The sequence below is a fragment of the Mesoplodon mirus genome (genome assembly GCF_964341445.2).
Source record: "Mesoplodon mirus genome assembly, chromosome: 9".
Taxonomy (NCBI): domain Eukaryota; kingdom Metazoa; phylum Chordata; class Mammalia; order Artiodactyla; family Ziphiidae; genus Mesoplodon; species Mesoplodon mirus.
The window spans coordinates 59,827,059-59,847,907 of NC_138985.1; the positions used below are offsets into that span (position 1 = coordinate 59,827,059).

The window sequence follows — 20,849 nt, forward strand, 5'->3', positions numbered from 1 at the left end:
CCCAAACACCCCCGGACTAGGATAATTTGAAAATATTTCTACATAAGAGAAGTGATTAAAATTAATATGATGGTAAAAAGAAATAAATAGGAATACTCATTTATCAACACTCGCTACAAAAATTCCTAAAAACTAAACACTGTATAATTTTAAAAATATACCAATTAGAGATAAATAATATAAAATAAACATTTTGTTTATTTTATATTGCCATGGTAACTCTAATTTTCATACACTGTCTTTCTTGTTTGAGTTCCATACTGACTGTGTTCCATACTGATGATCCAATGGGGAAGCCAAAATCTTAGGGGCCAAATTCCTCCATGCAAGCTGAGGAAGGAGGTTAGGAGGACACAGAGGGTTGACAGTCACAGATTGGAAAAGGAGGAAATTAAGTTAGTAGATATTAGTTTTAATTTAAAATTAGAGAAATTATTTTCATTTGACCAAAACAAATTTTAAAATAATGTGCTTAAACTCCTAATATTAATGTGGGGTAACTATTCTCATTTTCATATTAATCTCTATAAAATCAAAGTAAGGGAAAGTTTTGTTCACATCGGATCATTAATTTATTCCTCTAAAAAAGTGGGATGTGGATTAAAAGGTCTCATCTGTTATAAAGTAAATGCATGAAAGAAGTTAAATGCAGACTATCACTAAAATCATTTTTTTTCTCGTCATGAACAAACCAGGGGGTGGCTTATACTGAATGCATGTCCAAACAGTGAAGGAATAAACTCACAAGCACAACTTTGTTTTTTAGGATAAAAAATGGCATATGAGCAGAATAAAATTAATTAAGAAAGGTTCAATAACCAAAGAATGCCTTATCATTCACTGAATGAAGCATATGATCAATATCCAATAAAATTACTTTATATACAAAAGATTTTTTTTATTTGTCTATTTTATCATCAAAAACTGATTTTTTACATAAAGAGTACAATGTACAAATAAAATAAATGTACAAAATAAAAATAAGGACAAATAAAGTTTATAATATTGAGACAACTATTTTAACTCACTTTACATTGAAAAAATATGCATTCTGTATACCTTTCACTGGACAGAATTTCAGGAGGCACCTCTTCAGGTTTTCTGTCCAATTCCTTTTCTTTAAAGGTCTGCTCCTCAATTTCTCCTTGGTTTTCATTTGCATTCTGTTTAAGTTTGTAAAAAGATAGAGAGGACAAGACAGAAAGAAAACCTGTCATCTTGGAAATAGCATGTCATTCTTCTATACTGTTATGACATGAAACAGAAGAAATCTCTGCGTGCAAAACAGATACTGTTTGAAATAGTATTTAACTATATTTTATCAAGAGATTAGCATTATCAAAAAAGATAAAAACAGTCTGGTGCACAGTTGAAAAAAATTTTAATGGGTTCAAGCTAAGGCATGCTACAATGCAACAATAAAGTTTGTTAGGTTACTCTGCTCCTTGGTAAAACAACAGCTGTTGCTAAACCACTGTCAGATTCAAATTACCTTAAATGGAATGTAAGGAATCTTGACCCCACCTACCTTAAATGTAAACAATCACAAATATGTTAAGTTCATACCTATAAAAAATACATTTCACACAAACAACAAAGACACACAGATCCTACTGCATTGTGGATCCACTGCTCCTAGGTGGGTCAAAGTCCATACTACCTGTGTTTGCGTACTGCTGTTGCGCAGCTCACAACACAGCTTCTCTCTTCCAGCTAGAGACAGCTGCTTTAGTGCTTCCAGCTCCTCTAAAAGCACCCTCTCTCTCTCTGAAACCAGGTTTTCATTATCTATTGAGGATCTCTAAATAAGAAAAAAGGTCATGAGAGAATATTGTTTGCGACAGAAGGAAAAAGCAGGAATATTAAGCAGACTTCTTTTAACCCCCTGGAACCAACAGGCCCTGGTTCTACCCTGCTTCATATTCCATGATTAGGGGTTAAAAGCATATATAAAGTTCAATGCAAAATTTGAAACTTAAAATAAAGTTAATTAGGCCTAAATATTCAGCAATTTTTGCAGCTCAATTAATATTATTTTTATATGCCAGTTTTGCATTGAACATTCAGAAGTTTAAATTCACAAAATTCAATGAAGAAAAGCAAAATTAATTTTTCCAAATGATATATCTTATGTTCAACTCCCAATTTTCCTATTATTCTATATCTGAAACTATATTTCAAGAGTTCTCTATTTGTTATCTCTTGTTTTAGCTTAACTTTTCAAAATAAATTGAATAAATTTGTTTTTATAAGAACTTTTACATAAATATTTGCTTTTCTACAATGATTTTGTGAGTATATTATATACAGCAATTGAAAAGAATCCAGCTCCCAAATACCAAGGAATATGTAAATTTAGTCAAGAAAGTGGTAAGAACATTATGTAAATTTGCATTTCTCAAATCAAGAAGAGATGTTTCCCTGGAGAAGGTTCCAGAAACATACTACTTCAGATTTCCATTCATGATTAAAAAGATAGAATAAAGATAGATAAAGGTAAACCTTGGAGATGCTAATTGGTGGACTCACAAAACTATAAATAAACATGGGAAAACTGAATATCAACTGCACCTCAGCACAAAGAATTTCCAAAACTGTCAAAGTACTTTTGCCATGTATGGTCAATTGAATGTTTAAAAACAAACAGCCTTGTAACCACTTTTTCAATGCCTAAAAAGGCAGATATCTCAAACAGTAGAGAGATAGTGCACTCCAAGGTTGAGTTAGGTGTCCCTAACAAGATCTTAGGCTGTTGTGCTGGTGGAGTCTGTTCCTGATGTTAAATATTTGTATTTATTCATATCACGGCAATAATTCTGACTTAAAAAAAAAAAGCTATATAAAGAACACTGCTTTTTAATTGGGGAGGAAAGGGACTCTGGGTTCCATACCTGGGCTAATTGTTTATTCAGCCTCTTGATCTCTTCTTGCAGCTGTTCCTGGTCTTCTCGCTGTCTCTCCATCTGCCGCATGTGTGCCTGCCTTAAAAGTTCCGTTGCCTGTTGATGTTCTTGGTATTGTCGTACAAGTTCCTGCCTCATATCTTCTAACTGTTCTTCATTTAACATTAGTTGTCTAGAAGCATCCATACTTGATACCAAAATCTCATCATGGAGCTATAACAGTAAAAAAAATAAATTAATTAGTTAATTAAAATTTCAACCATAAAACATTTTGTGGAAATCTGTCAGCATTGATATTTTAAATACAAACGAAAGTAATTCTAATACTAACCCCACAAAGCACCTCATTTTAAAATTCTCATTATTAAACTAAAACATAAATAATTTTTAAATTTGTCTTAATTATAATTTCAAATCAATGTGAAATTAGTTTATTATCATTATACATGTTGTTCTCCAAAAGCAAAGTAACTATCAGTTATTTCAGACGTAATCTAAGGGAGGAGAAGAATTAAGAAAGACATTCAAGATTCCTTCTACTCTTTTTTTTTTTTTTTTTGCGGTAGGCGGGCCTCTCACTGTTGTGGCCTCTCCCGTTGCGGAGCACAGGCTCCGGACGCGCAGGCTCAGCGGCCATGTCTCACGGGCCCAGCCGCTCCACGGCATGTGGGATCTTCCCGGACCGGGGCACGAACCCGTGTCCCCTGCATCGGCAGGCGGACTCTCAACCACTGCGCCACCAGGGAAGCCCTCCTTCTACTCTTAATGAATGAATAACTCCATTATTTCTCTTGACATTTTATAAGAAAATAATATAAATGGAATACTTATATTTTAAAATTAAATTTATAAAAAGAGAACTTTTACCTCTTTAATTTATATTATGCAGTGGTCATCAGAGTACTACAGAGAAATGCTTGATAAGAAACAAACTTCAATAATTTTTATTTGGAAATAAAAGCCTTATATTCCACTTTCTCATACTCATAAGTCTACTCCTTAATGGGTTTCAACAAGTACCTCAATTCCTAAAGAGCTACTACTTAAACAAATCATTCTGCCTTGAACAGTTGCTGGCAAATTAAAGAGGTTTACATGATTACCTCACAACTTTGCACTTCATAAAGAGTTGACAATTTTAATTGAATATGCCTCTAAAAAGATATAATCTATCATGAACATTAATAAAAAATATGAATTAAGATAATTTTAAAAGAAGCAGAATTTACTACATTCTGTTAAAGGCCCAAACAGTTGAGGTATAGACACAGGATATATCTTCCATTAATGAATAAGTAAAGAAAAAGAGTATTAGTATAAACAGAGTAGACTGCTTTAAATTGTCTTCTCAAATGGGCAGCTCTTTCCTTGTGATATTATCCTATTAAATTAAGCAAATCTTTTAATCATACATATTGCCAAATTGTAGTATAACTGATCTTGAATTGACTGAAACAAAATTAATGTAGGTATAACTTACAATGAGGTTTTACCATGCACAATGTGTACAGGACAAACAGGAATACTATGAATCTGACTAGTTTTATTTAATAATAATATTGTCATTTATTCTTACACTTTAAAAATCCCAAGTTGAGACTGAATTGAATACTTATCTTCTCCATTAAGCAATATTACTGTTAATATTTTTATAGTGAGGAAAGTCACACTTTTTTTTTTTTTTTTTTTTTTTTTTGCGGTACGCGGGCCTCTCACTGTTGTGGCCTCTCCCGTTGCAGAGCACAGGCTCCGGATGCGCAGGCTCAGTGGCCATGGCTCACGGGCCTAGCTGCTCCGCGGCATGTGGGATCTTCCTGGACCGGGGCACGAACCCGTGTCCCCTGCATTTGCAGGTGGACTCTCAACCACTGCGCCACCAGGGAAGCCCCCACGCTTTTTTTAAATAAGTTTTTATACTGAAGGAAGCATACTTACAGATTCTCTGAGCATAAATGTTTTATCTTTGGAGAACATTTCTTCTGAAATAGTCAGTTCATGGTCCTTTGATTCTAGTATATCATCAAGATTACCCTTGTCTGATAACAGAACTTCCTTTCCATCTTCTCCTAACTCTTTACTAAGTGGTTTAAATTCTTCTTTAAATTTCTTGTCTGTTGCCTCCAAAGTCGGAAAACCAAAGTGACCTTGTGATAATTTCATTTCATTTAAATAATGTTCTTCCTGACAGAGAGCAGATGCTTGTTTTGAAGATGGAGCATCTTCTTTTTCCCCAGATATTCTAGATAGTTCAGTTTGCTGAGCAAATGCTATACTCATTGACACAATGACCTAAAGAAATGAAGCAAACAAAAAACGATTAGATCTATAAATACTACCAGGAATTTAAAAAGCAAGTTACCTCTCAAAATTACACAGACTAGTAAAAAGATGCCCTCATGCTTTTAAACTAAAAGAAATCCTAGGATAAAATGATAAGGAGATAAAGATTCTCTATTTTACAATTAATCTACTGTCAAAGTATTTTACTGCCTGCCTTTTAAAAATGAATAATTGTAAAAAAATTTTTCTTACCGTAACAGCAATAAATGTTTGGTATAGAAATTTAAATATCTTTAAGTCAAGAAATATATTTCTATATAATTTTAAATGGGTTTAAAGTTTCATATTATACAGATGTACTATAAATTTATTTAATCAATTCTCTATGTTGACATTCAGACTGAATCCATTCTTTTTTTTTTTTTTTGCGGTACGTGGGCCTCTCACTGTTATGGCCTCTCCCCTTGCAGAGCACAGACTCTGGACACGCAGGCTCAGTGGCCATGGCTCACGGGCCCAGCCGCTCCACGGCATGTGGGATCTTTCCAGACCGGGGCACGAACCTGTGTCCCCTGCATCGGCAGGCGGACTCTCAATCACTGCACCACCAGGGAAGCCCTGAGACTGAATCCATTCTTAACACTAAACACCACTGTTATGAAATCTTTTAAACCATGTCATTGGGCATATTCTTTCTGATTTCCTTGCAGTAAATCCCCAGAAGTACAGCACAAGTGTAACAGGGAAGAGCCAATTTGGACTCCACCTTTCAATCTGCTTCTTTTACTTTAACCTTTGCTTTTTGTTGCTTATTATAATCATACATAATGGCCTGCCTCACGGAACCCTGCCCCTCTGCCTGAATGTGAAACTAAAGTGCCTTTGTTCAGCTCATAGGGAGACAGTCTGACCCTGCCCACCTGTGAATGGCTGCAGAAAAGAAGAAATTAACACATCCCTGCCCTGAGGCTGGCCATCCCAGGAGATATCTGTAAGACTTATGGCCTTTTTACTTTACTTCCCCACTTCTTCCCACTCTCTGTTCTTAAAAGAAACTGGCATCCAAACCCCAATAGGATGGTTTTTTGGAGACATTAGTCTGCCATCTTCTCGGTCTAACGGCTTTCCAAATAAAGTTGTATTTCTTGCCTCAACACCTCATCTCCCGACTTACTGGCCTGTTGTGCAGTGAGCAGAGTGAGCTTGGACTCAGTAACACTAGGTTTCTGTGATTAGTGAAACCTAGCGAGGCCCTGCGCGGCTCCCACACACGGAGATCTTTTTCCCCCCCGCCCCGGGGTTTCTTGTAGGCAAGACTCCAGCCTCCATGACCTTCCCTGAGTTCCAAAGGGTAGATTCCAACAGTTGCTCATCAAGGGAGGAGTAGCCAAGAAACCACCTGAGGCCAGATTAAAGGAACCAGAGAAGGTCATCAAGATTAGGAGACCAACCACCTCAGACGAGATTAAGGGAGGGCAAGCCCTGATCTTGTCAGAGACCCCACCCTTAAACTATTGCTTTAAAACTCATCAAATCCTCCCGGGGTGGGACACAGTTTTCAAGGGCAGGAGCCTGCTGTGTCCCCCTTTGCCTGGCAAAGCAATAAAGCTATCCTCTTCTATCAATACTTCATCCCAAACTCTGTCTCCAAGATTTGATTCAGCACCAGAGTACAGAGAAGCTGAGCTTTCGGCATCATTGGTAAGGATGATGATACAATTCAATCTAATCTATTTTACTTTCCACTTCAACTGTGATCCTGAATTCCTGCTTATTTTAGTTCCATCTACCACAGGTACTTAGAAATTCTGACTAGCAGCCTTGGCTCTGACAAGTCTAAGCCTCTGAGAACCAACTGTATGGATAACTTTATTTTGAGTCCCATCTCCACATATAATTTGCAGTGGGGGAAGCCTGATTGCCATAGTCTAAGATATAAGATACAGCATGCCTGGGATTTGAAACTTTTGTGCCTATTGACCTTCAACCTTTTCTGGTTTTCCTGTTGGTCCTGGCCATATAACTGAACTATCACTTTAACGTCCGCCTTTTTTTTTTTTTTAATTGGGGTATTTGCTTTACAATGTTGTGTTAGTTTCTGCTGTACAGCGAAGTGAATCAGCTATATGTATACATATATCCCCTCTTTGTTGAATTTCTTTTCCATTTAGGTCACCACAGAGCACTGAATAGAGCTCCCTGTGCTATAAAGCAGGGTCTCACTAGTTATCTATTTTATACGTAGTAGTGTATATATGTCAATCCCAATCTCCCAATCCATCCCACCCTGCCTTACCCTCCTTGGTGTCCATATGTTTGTTCTCTACGTCTGTGCCTCTATTTCTGCTTTGCAAATAGGTTCATCTGTACCATTTTTCTAGTTTCCACATGTATGTTAGTGTCCTGTCTTGAACGTGATTTGCATATCTGGGGTCCCGATCCCACCTGGTTCCTGCTAGCCTCCCCTCCTTCCTCCCAGTTGCTATGTCTTCTAGCAGCTGAATGGAGTCCTACTTCAATAGAATGATGCTGATGATAACGGACAAGTACAGCAAGAATAAAAGCAGCAACAATCATTTATCAATCCCTTGTATTATTTCATTTAAATCCTACAATAAGCAGCTACATAGCACAGGGAGATCAGCTCCATGCTTTGTGACCACCTAGAGGGGTGCGATAGGGAAGATGGGAGGGAGACGAAAGAGGGAGGGGATATGGGGATATATGTATACATATAGCTGATTCACTTTGTTATACAGCAGAAACTAACACAACACTGTAAAGCAATTATACTCCAATAAAAATGTTTAAAAAATTAAAAAAAATAAAATGAAAATAAAAATCCTACAAGGTAGGTACAATTATTACCCCAATTTAATCAGATGAGGAAACTAAGGAGAAAGATTAAGTAGATTAAGAGACTGAGTGATCTGCTTGTCTCTTTGACCCCCAAAACAAAGAGCAAATAAATGGTGAAAGGGGGGTTGAAATTTTGCAGTCTTACCTAGGCCCACCTTCTAAAATGTAACATTACAGTATTACTTCCACATCAGAACAAATCTGCCTGGAAGATCTGTTACAATTGAATTAGGAAGAATAATTATAATAACAGCAGTCAGTGCTGAGAAAACTGAAGCACAGCAAGATTAGGAGCCAAATCAATGGTAACATATGTAACAAATGTTAGAGATTTGAATCAAACTGTGTCTAATTACAGAGCTCAAGCACCTTAAACACTACATATTATACTGTTTCTGCCCAGACAAACCACTACTACATCTCACCTACTAAACTGGACTTCCTGGATGCCTATTCCAGCTTACCCAGAACCAGGGTTTGGTGGTAATGTTCTGGACACTGTCATCTGGAAAATATGCCCATTACAGCAAAATGTCAAAGACAGAGATGAAAGAATTAGTGAACTAGGCAATACAGCTTAGCAAAACATACCTTCAATCTTATCTAACTAGTGGTCAAGGCCTTAAAACTGGCCTCTATTTTAATCTCTTGCCTTGAACCTGATCTGCCTCTCTCTCAATACTAAGAATGCAACGTGGAAAGACAAAAAGATTAAAAATATGAAAGAGAAGCAAAAAGATATGAAGAACAGAGTGAGAATATTCAACCAACATCTAATCAAGAGTTCCAGGAGGACACACTAGAGAACAATGGAAAGAAAATATTTCATGAGATAATGACTGAGAATACAGAATACACCACTCCTAAGATTCAAGAAGGCCAATGAATCATAGAAGAACAAATAAAGAGAACACCAAAAACAAAAAGAAGACCTTAAAGTCTCCAGAAAAAAAATGTATTCCCTATGAGGGAACAACAGTTAAAACAACAAGCACTTTCTCAGCATAAACAAGAAAAGTCAGAAAACAATGGAACGTTATCTTTACAGTTTTGACATAAAAATAACTGTCAACTCAGATTCAAATGGTGAACAAAACCATCTTTCATAAATAAAAACAAAATAAAGATATAAAATGAAGACAAAAACAGAGTTTACTCTGAATAGACCATCAATAAAGGAACTTCTAAAGGATGTCCCTTAAGCAGAAAAATGATCCTAGAAGTTAAGGCCTAAGAAAGGATTAGAAAATTAAAACTTTTTTTGTAAGTATGTGGATAAATCTAAACACTGATAGGTATAAAGCAATAATAACTGCATCTAAATTGTGGAATAAAAAAACACTACATAGAGATTTGTAATTCCAGTCAGCATAAAGTAAGCTTGCTATGGCCTCTCTCCCACTGACTGCAACTGAAAACTCTGAACAAAATACAAAAGCAAACTACCTGAGAATTCTGAAAAGTAAACAAAAGCAGGGAAATAGCAGAGGGAGTCAAAACTTGGAGAAGAAGAAGAAGAAAAAATCTTGGAGAAGAAATCTGTATAGAGAGGGTGAAACAGAACTTGTGGTCTGAACCTAACTGGGTTGTCTTAGTTAAAAAAAAAAAAAAAATTCAGGGTCTCCACAGGATTATAAGACCTAGAGTCTACAGAACCAAATATTCAAAATGTTCAAGATACAATTCAGAATTAGATGACATATACTTTCTCGCATGTCGAAATTGTTGCCAGGAGATCCACTCTAAAAAAAACCAAACAAACGCTAAAGGATGTTTTTCAGGCTGAAGGGAAATAACACCAAAGGGAAACAAAGTGTGAAAAACAGCAGAATACATATTCTTTTCAAGTATGCATGGAGTATCCAACCAGACAGAACATATTTGGGGCAACAAATTTAAATGAACTGAAATCATACAAGGTATGCCTAGCCATGAAGAAATTAAAAATTATATTAATCAAATCAATCAATAGGAAGATATCTGAAAATCCCAAAGACATGGATATCAAACAACATATTTCTAAATAACCGATGAATCAAAAAGGAGGTCAAAAGAGAAATAAAAGATTTGGATTGAATGAAAATTTGTGGAATGAAGCTTAAAGAATAACTTAAAGGGAAACTTATGGCATTAAATGCATATATTGGAAAAGAAGAAAGGTCTTTTAGGAAACTAGAAAAAGAAGAGCAAATTAAACCCAAAGCAAACAGAAACAAGCAAAAAATAAAGAACAACCAATGAAAATAAAACAAAAACAATTTAAAAAAACCCAAAAGCTGGATCCTTTGAAAAATCAATATAATCAATAAATTTCCAGCTACACTGACAAGGAAAAAAGTGAGAAAGTACAGATAACATTCAGATCCCACAGCCATTAAATGATAAAGGGATACTATAAACAGCTTTACCAAAAATAAATTCAACAGCTTAGATGAAATGGACCAATTCCTTGAGTGACACAAACTACCAAAGCTCACTCTAAAATAAATACAGCACCTGTAAATAACAAAATCTATTAAAGAAACTGAATTCAGTTAAAAAAAAAAAACAAAAAACTTCCAACACAGTAAACTCTAGGCCCAGTAAGATTCATTATCTAATTCTACAAAATATTTAAGTCTGAAATAGTACCAGTACGACATAAATTCTTCTGGAAAATAGAAGAAGGAATATATTTCAGCATTTTATAAGACCAGCATTATCCTAATATCAAAACCAAAGACATTATAAGAAAATAAAGCTAAGGGATAATGTTTCTCATGAAAACTGAATGCAGACAAATATTCTTTTTATCTCGGCCACACCATGTAGCTTGTGGGATCCTAATTCCCCACCAGGGACTGAACCTGGGAATTCCCCAAACAGTCTTGGCAAAGTATTATTAAATATTGTAGAACCCAACAATATAAAATGGAGGAGACTGGCTCCAAAGGGACATGAAAACACTTTGGAGGTGATGGAAATGTTTTAAATCTTGATTGTGGTGTTCGTTTCATACATGCAAACGTTTGTTAAAATTCACTAAATTTTGCACTTATAATTAGGGAATGTAAATTTCATGTAAATTACACCTCAATAAGGATGATTACAAGCAAACAACAAAAACCTGACCATATGTTAAGTCACAAACCAAACTTTTGAAATTCTGAAAAGCTGGTATCATAAAGATCACTTCCCCCCCCCCCACCCTGGGTATGTGGGCCTCTCAGTGTTGTGGCCTTTCCCATTGCGGAGCACAGGCTCCAGACGCGCAGGCTCAGCGGCCATGGCTCACGGGCCCAGCCACTCCGCGGCATGTGGGATCCTCCTGGACCGGGGCACAAACCTGTGTCCCCCTGCATCGGCAGGCGGACTCTCAACCACTCCGCCACCAGGGAAGCCCAAGATCACTTTCTTTTGTATATTCATTTAGATTAGAAATGGATAACAAATAATGAAAAGAACTGTGTGTTTGAAACAAACAAAAAAACAGACTCATCTACCTTGTAATTCTCTCCTTTCTATTCACCACACAATCTAACCAAACTTCCCCTGTGTTTACAATTAACTCTGCCTACTCTGTGCCTGTGTAGCTGAACTTAATTGAGGAGAAAAATAAAAAACCAAGCTGACTGGTCTCATTTTAAATTCACAACCACTACCCTTGAAATGAGCCATTAGTGATACTGGGTGATTCTACTCAATTTCCCTTGTCTTTTCCATTTCTTATTCCTCCTCTTAGCCCTTTGTTTTCTTGTTTTCTCCTTAAAGCTCCAACATCTCTTCCTTTCTCATTCTCAGGTGCCGACTTTGCTTTTTATTTTACTGAGAAAACAAGCAATCAGAAAAGAACTTCCACAGTCTCCAAATACTGCATCTGAAAACATACCCAAATCATGAGTCAAATATTCTTACCTTCCTTCCTGTTTTAATGGATTAAACTACCATGCTCCTATCTAATGGCAACTTTTCAGGGGATTGCATCTCTTCTCATCTACTCATGGACATTGCTCCAGCAACTGTTCCTCTCTCTCTTTAATCAGCTATTTTTTTCCCTTTCTCCTCAATCACTTCTATTAGCATAGAAATACGATGTGATATCCTTCATCTTAAACAAAAACAAACCAGCAACAACAAAAATCCACTACTTGACTGCCTACATCACCCTTTAGCTACCACTGTACTTGCCCTCTTTCAAGTAAGACTCAAAATAATTCCTCATTCTTCTCCTTCACTTTCTCTCAAATCCAATGTAATCAGTTTGTCTTTACCATCCCATCAAATGTGTTCTTGTGAAAGTCACCAATGATTTCACATTGTAAAATCCAATGATTTATTTGCACTTCTAATCTTTCTTGACTTATCAGAAACATCTGACACAGTTTAGTACATTCTCTTCTTGATACACTTTTATTATTGGCTTCTGTGATGCAATCTTTTGTCCTTTCCATATTTAATTTACCACTCCTTCTTCACCTCCTTTGTTCTTCCTCATTTCTTTGACCTCTAAACATCGGCACTGGGCTTCCCTGGTGGCACAGAGGTTAAGAATCCGCCTGCCAATGCAGGGGACACAGGTTTGAGCCCTGGTCCGGGAAGATCCCACATGCTGCGGAGCAACTAAGCCTGTGCACCATAACTACTGAGCCTGCGCTCTAGAGCCCGTGCTCCGCAACAAGAGAAGCCACCACAACAAGAAGCCCGTGCACCACAACGATGAGCAGCCCCCACTCACTGCAACTAGAGAAAGCCTGCGTGCAGCAACGAAGACCCAATGCAGCCAAAAATAAATAAATTAATTTAAAAAAAAAAAAGAAAGAAAAGCATTAAACATCGGCATTCTCTAGGCTCAGTTCCCAGGTCCCTGCTCTATTTACACTCACTATATTAATATTTTTCAGTATTTTTCACTGCAACCATGGTAAATATACACATACAACAACAATAAAAAAATTTTTATATTGTGACCCAAAGCATACATAGGTACTTGTGTGTATATGTTTTATATAATTGAACTTTTCCATTAATATTAAAATCCTGGTCCCAAACCAATAAATTGATTTCATTACTTAAAAAGAAGTTATATCTCATAGCTTGAAAAACACTAGATACTAACTACTGTATTTACATGTCTAGTTTTATCTTAGTTCCTGAACTCTAGATTTATATATCCAATCACTTCCTTAACACTTATATTTACACATTTAATAAGTGTTTTGTATATAACAGGAAAGCTGAATCCTTAAGTCACCCACTCCTCTCCAGAAACTACTCCTTTGTGTTCTTTTTCATCCTACATCCAGCACCTAAGTAAACAGTAACTCCATTCTTCCATTTGCTTAGATCAAATTACCTGCAGTATTATCTTCTCTTGAAGGGCAAGTCCTTGCCCCTCTTTCCCTGTATTTCTTCTTCTTGTATCTAGTTAACATCTGCTGAGGAGATAAATCTGTACCAGGACTTCACAATATTTCTCCAAATGGAACCCATGAATACAGAGGTGGCAAGACTGAATCAAACCATCCTCCAACTTGGCAAAGCTGGCAGTTGGGCAGGTGGCCTTCACACTCTTGCCAGTTCTCCCCGGACACCTCTTGAAGACATCCACCGGAGAACTGTTGACTTTTTCTTTTGCATCCCACTTTCTTAAAAGGTGCTCAATCTGTTATCTTCACGATTCACTCTCTCACTTCCATCTGGATTCTGCCCTAATGTCACTTCAAAAGTGAGGTCTTCTGTTATTACCCTATATAAAATAACACCATCTCACTCCCCATGGAATTTCCTGGTCCTATTACCCTGGTTCATCTTTTTCTTCATAGTATTTACTACCATCTGTATGTATATTGTCTATTTGCACCGACTAAAATGTAAGGTCTATAGGAGTAATGATTTCATCTCTTTTTCCTCTGTTATACCCTAGCATTCAGAATACTGCCTGGCAGTGAAATGTTAATGAATGTCTATTTTTTCAGTAGTACCTACCCAAATCACAGGCTGAATCTAATGTTATCTATGTTGGGAATCACTACCTCTACTGGCTTCTTCTATATACCCTGTGCTTTTAAAACAATGTTTCTCAGTCTTTTTCTAATATCGTATGTGAGGGTTATAGGGTAGAGCATAATCCTATCTGTACTGGTGACTAATATGAACCATCTATACTATTCTAGGATCAAGCTGGGCCATCTAATGTTGTCTCTTAGATCACAGTACCTTGGCTGCCTTTGGAACAGTTTTTACTGACGTGTACTTTGGTAACCTGCTATCAGCTTGGATAAATGATGCTTCACAAAACAGATTTATATCATCACCATTATCATAGTAGTAAGACTACTTTAAAAATGTCACTTATGAGTCTTTACTATCTTCTAGGTGCTTTATATGTATTAGTTCATTGAATCTTCACAAGAATTACTATTATTTCTATTATTCTCCTCTTTTAACATAGAGGGAGCTGAGGTTGAAAACTTAAGTAACTTTCCTAAGATCACAAATCTAGTAAAGCAGAAGAACAAGAACTTGAAGCATGGTAAATCCTATACCAAACCTCATGTTCTTAACTACTATACTACGATGCTCTGCTATAAACATTTCACTTGAGAAATTTATGTAAAAGGTAAGTACAAAAGAAAACCTGCAAGTCTCTAGAAGAACTAGATAGTGAGAGCTATATAAAAGTGATGGTGCCTCACTTTTTACTGTGAACTAAATATTCAATTCAGATATAGAAGTGAGTAGGTCTTTATGGCCCACATATTTCCTTGAGTCTTGACCTCCTCATCTAATTTATGTTTAAACTAATTCCTCATGCATTTCCTGTAAGTTCTGTCACTCCTTCCACTTTAAAATGCATATACTCCACTATGATTGTTACATTGGAACAGTTTAAATACTATAAAAAACAAGCAAACTCAGAATTCAACTGTTCCAAAATAAGAACCCAATTAGGTACAAGTATTTTAAAAGAGAATACAGAGACAAAAGAAATGGAATCATAACGGTATTCTAGGTGATATGCTTGGTGTTCAAGAGATTACAAGAATAGCTCTGGGCATAGCAGCCAACAGCATCTACAGTCATTAACATCACTTCTCTGGGAGGAGTTAGGCAAAGGCAAAGGTAATACGTAAAAGACCAAGCACTTTTCTCATTTCCTACCATATTCCCCACCTTTAAGGAAGGCCAAACTCTTTCCTACGGTACTACTCACAAGGTAACAAATTTGTAACTCTGCAAAGTTTCTAATTGCTATTCTACATCAAGAGAAGAATGTTTTTTTCTCAAAAGAAAAATTCACAGAACATTCCATTCAAAGGCAATTGTGGTTAATACCAGTATTTGACAACTTAAATGAGCTACGTATAAAATTTACAACAAAAAATAAAGTGCATTACCACCAATAAAATGTATGTTTTTTGAAGGCTAAAAGGGAATACAGACCACAATAACCTTCCAAATAAACTATAAACTTACCTTAGCTACTTCTTCTTCTAATCGTTCTTGGTACTGTTTTTCCAGCAACTTAACCATATTTGTTTCCTGTTTCACTCCAAATTCACCAGAAAACTAAATTAAAAAGCAAAATATGACATATTTATTTACACTAATTATACCCCACTTATTTTTAAACTTCTACTCTCAAATATCTTCAAAAGATTACTGTTTTTTAGAAAGCTTCTGAAAAATTTTAATAAATTTCTGCTCCCTTAATTAAAAACAATAATTCTAGTGAATAAATCTAGTGTACAATTCTACTAAATAATTGTACTTACTACTGTGAACTTAACAAAGATGCAAAGTGAGAAATACATTTATAATTACTAACACACAGTTCTAGAGTGGGGAAAAGATACTTCTTAAATATAATTAATAAGATGTGCATGTATTTAATTTTAAGTAAGGTTAACAGTGGCTATCTTTGCTCATGACATTATAAACAAATTTCTTTTCTTCTTGGTACTTATTAATAGTATCCAGTTTTCTACAAATACAAATTACTTTTATAAACAGAAAAAAAAGAATGGTTATTTAAATGTAAACATGTTCTTGGCAAGAAAGTACTTCTTTATTTACCAATTATCTGAATGTCATCCAAACAGATATTCCATGTGGGATGAATGTGGAAGAACTGAGAATGTGGCCAATGTCTCTCTTCTATATCCAGAATGAGACAGGGCAATGATCTTTTTCTGTAGGACTTAAGAACTAAAAATTTACTGAGTGAAGATCAGGGTTTTACAGTTATGTTTGAGAAAACTGGCCACAGATTGGGAATATATACAGTGCTGAGGAGAGGCAAAAGGCGGTTTAGCTAGATGAGATATCCTGTAAAAGATGAGGGGCTTTTCTATAGCATGGCCTGTGCTGAAGAAAGCCTCATCCAATGTCCCAGCCCTAGCATACTGAATTTTGGGAATTCCTAAATACTATTCTAGAGACAGCCTAGTTCAACTCCCCATGGTAGGAAGGAAAGCTGTTTCTCTTTTCTGAAACTAATTTGTTATAAAGTTCAGGGCACTGAAACTAATTTGTAATACACCCCATGTTATATAAAACAAGACAAATTTTAAACTAGAACGTATTTAGGGGGAAAAAAACACCTCTCAATTTTAACTTTCTTGTGTTTTTCCTATGCTATGAAAGTACATCAAATTTCTTCACTTATATATTCTTCTGGGTCTTTTACATAAGGTATTATCCTCATATTTACTATACTTAATTCTTAGCAACTATTTATTGGATAATTATTAAACCACAGACATAAAAATGATAGTAACAGGGCTTCCCTGGTGGCGCAGTGGTTGAGAGTCCGCCTGCCGATGCAGGGGACACGAGTTCGTGCCCCGGTCTGGGAGGATCCCACATGCCGCAGAGCAGCTGGGCCCGTGAGCCATGGCCGTTGAGCCTGCGCGTCCGGAGCCTGTGCTCTGCAACAGGAGAGGCCACAACAGTGAGAGGCCCACATACCGCAAAAAAAAAAAAAAAAAAAAAAAAAAACAACAACGATAGTAACAAAAATAAAACCAGTGTACATAACAGTTTAAAGATATAATACCTCTGTTGCACCATCGATGTTCTGTTTTAGACAACTTCCAGGGTATACTGTTTTCTGTACATCAGATTCAGTAATTACCATTGAATCAATGGAAAAGCTAAAAATAAATGAGGATGAAAGAATTAGTGTTGTGTGTAAATTTTACTGTTAGTCCAAATTTACAGCATGCATAAAATGTGTATTGGGGCAATGGAAACAAGAATGACAGGTCAAGAGTTACAGGTATTGTAACTTAAGTCATTTTTTTGACTGATTAAAAATAAAGCAGCAGAATTAAATGATAGAATATTTTAACAGATTATCCCTGAATTTTATGCCATTGTATAAAGTCTACTACAAAAGCATGACATGGAGCTGTTTATAAGTATTAACATCTTTTTAAAGTTACCTATGCTATTATTGAGTAAAAAAGTTTGTAAAATCTCATTTTTATTAAAAATTTACACACACACACACACACACACACACACACAGAAAAAAGTCTGGAAGAATATGCATCAAAAGCAACACTGATGGGCTTCCCTGGTGGCGCAGTGGTTAAGAATCCACCTGCCAACGCAGGGGACACGGGTTCAATCCCTGGTCCAGGAGGATCCTACATGCCGTGGAGCAGCTATGCCCGTGCGCCATAACTACTGAGCCTGCTCTCCAGAGCCAGCGAGCCACAACTACTGAGCTCATGTGTCACAACTACTGAAGCCCACGTGCCTAGAGCCCATGCTCTGCAACAAGAGAAGCCACCGCAATGAGAAGCCCGCGCACCGCAACAGAGTAGCCCCCGCTCACTGCAACTAGGGAAAGCCCACACGCAGCAACAAAGACCCAATGCAGCCAATAAATAAATAAATAAATAAATAAGACCTTCATTTTTAAAAAAAGTAACACTGATTACCTCTAGTGGAACAGGTGGGCAGTGACAATAAGAAAGATTCTTAATTTATACATAACCACTTCTGGAATTTTTTGTTTTTAATCTATTCATGTATCTTTTGGTATTCATGTCCTTATTCTGGATTGTATTGTATTTGGTCATTTCCAAATGTTCACTCTTACAAATAAAGCTACAGTGTAAATCTTCATAAATATATCTTTGCACACATCTGTAGATGTTTCTACATAAAAAAATCCTATAATTTTTAACATTTAAAATTTTAATATAATGCCATATTTGAAAAACTTACATTAATTTAACTCCATAACAGTACCATTTAAGTATTTTCTCAAAACTTCAACAACACAGAGTCATAACAGTCTTAAAACTTTCTTAGAACATGTATGTCTTTATTTTTGAGATTACACATTCTTTCAAATGCTACTGGTCGTGAAAGTTTCTTCTGTTGTGACTTGCCTATACATCTTCTATATTCATGTTACATGATCGTACAAACTCATTCTTCTTGTCTTTATTCTCTGCCCTTTCCTGGTTCTTCTTTCTTATCATTTTGTCTATTTCCTCATAGTTTCTTGCATACACTATTATGATCCTTTGTTTCATGTCTTCTTATTTTCATAGCCCACGGAAAATCCTGATTATTTATCCAGCTATAAAGACCCAAACTTCAAAAAAAAAAAATGCTGCTTAGTCCATAAGGACTTCAATTCTGTAATTTTATAGCATTTGAAAGTGTTTATCCAAAATTAAAAAAAAATAGTCTGGCTAAAACCAAATTCACTGTTCCCATCTTACAAATTAAGGTCCTACCCACCCTCCACCTGTCTGATTTCTCTATTTATATTAATACATCATAAACCTCCATATTCTCTAGCTCAAACAACAGAGGTCATCTTTCCTCTGCTTTGCTCCCAAGATTCCTTCTATCTTAAGTGTCTAATAGTCAACCCTTCATTTCCATTCCCCCTGGAGCCACCCCAAAAAATATCATTGCAGAAATGTCAAGTGATGGGCACTGAAAAATGCCACAAAGACATGGGTTTATGTTCCAGCACTTTGGCTGTATCGTCATGTTATATTCCCCAATCATTACTTTAAAAAAATTAGTTTTGTGAATAAGTATTATTTCAATGATTGGATTGAAGTCCCCTGAGGTAAAGGACCACTTTATATACATCTAAAGTTTCCCCCATGACATCTAGCCAAGTCTCTTCCCAGTCATGGTTTCTTTTAATCCTCACGATCTCACCGTAGTTTTTATTCCCTAATATTACTTAGACATGTTTATATATCAGCCCAAGACCACATAGCCAATCAAAGGTCAAATCAGGAGTCAAATGTAGGTCTGTATGACTCTAAAGCTCATGGTTGTTCCAATTCCATACTACATCGCCAAGAGGTTTCTAGTATGACATCACCAAATACTTGTTAAATGAATGACAATTATTTTTCTTAAACTAGTTCAAGTCTATCTTAGGAGAATAGTATATTCTTTATTCAAAAAGTGCTATAGTTGTATCCAAATATGTGATGACATTTAACAAGAAATAACTAAATACATGTTCACAGGAGTGAACATGGCAGTCAATAAGCCTCATTTTTGCAGGGTGGGAGAAAACTAATGGTTTTCGTTGAAAGGTATTGTTAATACATTTCCAGGGATTATTAGAGGAACTCTAAAAAAGCATGATGAGCTGGCAAAAGCCCAAGTGCAAGAACAGCAAAGTAGGTCTACACTTCCAGAAAACTTCCTTTTCTTCATGCTTTGGAGAGAAAACATCACTAATTAAAGGAAGGAAACTTGAAATACTGTAAGTGGTTATGAAAGAGTTCTTGCTATATACCTATTTTCTTCCTTTTCAAAAACCCTAAATAGTTTCCAAATATCAATCTATGGACTGCCTGCTTCAGAATTATCTTGTTACAAATACAAATGACCAGAATCAATCTCAAAGCTACTGAATCTAACTCTTCAAATGTAAAATCCAGTAACCTGTAATTTCAATAATAACAATGAAAAAATAATAATTTGAAACACTAATAATTTCAAAAACCTCCAATGTTTTTAATGCATGGTAAAGTTTGGGAACCACTGACCTCAAATAAAATGGAAGCTTTATAAGGCTGTGCCAATGCTGGATAAACAATTCCAAAGCCTACATACAGACCCTGAATAAAAGATGGAGAAACAGGGCCTCCCTGGTGGCGCAGTGGTTGAGAGTCCGCCTGCCGATGCAGGGGATACGGGTTCGTGCCCCGGTCTGGGAGGATCCCATATGCCGCGGAGCGGCTGGGCCCGTGAGCCATGGCCGCTGGGCCTGCGCATCCGGAGCCTGTGCTCCGCAACGGGAGAGGCCACAACAGTGAGAGGCCCGCATACCGCAAAAAGAAAAAAAAAAAAAAAAAAAAAAAAAAAAAAAAAAGATGGAGAAACAGAATGCTTCCGAAGAAGTGTGGAAATTCAGTATTTTGTCTCCAAAAAAACCCAAAACAAAACAAAAAACCCCTTGTCTTTAGGTTCCAATAACAAGGGCCTATAGAGACATCACTCTTAGAGCAGCAGAGCCAGTCAAAGTTAGGTTAAATCTCTGAGGACTTTATAGAGCTAGTTAAATACTACAGCACACTTCCCTACTAAATTATAAACTGTTCATTCATTTAAAAAATATTTATTGAGCACCTACTATGCATAGGGAATTATTATAGGGTTTGGGATACAGTGAATAAATAAACAAAAATCCCCTTACAAAGCTTGAACTCCTTCACAGGGGACAGATAACAAAAACAAATAAATAAACCTCCCCTCCAAATATAATATAGACTTGTTTTTATTTTATATAAATATATTGTTTTATATATATAAAACAGTTAAATATAT

General features: G+C 36.1%; 1 protein-coding gene across 7 annotated transcripts in view; it reads right to left on the bottom strand.

The window, feature by feature from the left end:
• Positions 1-20,849, bottom strand: part of AKAP9 (A-kinase anchoring protein 9) — a 152,864-nt gene that overhangs the window by 68,659 nt on the left and 63,356 nt on the right. For 6 of the 7 annotated variants that reach the window (XM_082631818.1, XM_082631816.1, XM_082631814.1 and 3 more), the window contains 6 exons: positions 17,080-17,176; positions 15,498-15,590; positions 4,839-5,192; positions 2,892-3,116; positions 1,661-1,801; positions 1,060-1,163 (listed from right to left, as the gene is read on the bottom strand). In XM_082631818.1, coding sequence (XP_082487944.1) covers positions 1,060-1,163; positions 1,661-1,801; positions 2,892-3,116; positions 4,839-5,192; positions 15,498-15,590; positions 17,080-17,176 — 1,014 coding nt within the window. The remainder of the gene's footprint in view (positions 1-1,059; positions 1,164-1,660; positions 1,802-2,891; positions 3,117-4,838; positions 5,193-15,497; positions 15,591-17,079; positions 17,177-20,849) is intronic. The other variant, XM_082631817.1, reaches the window with a different exon arrangement.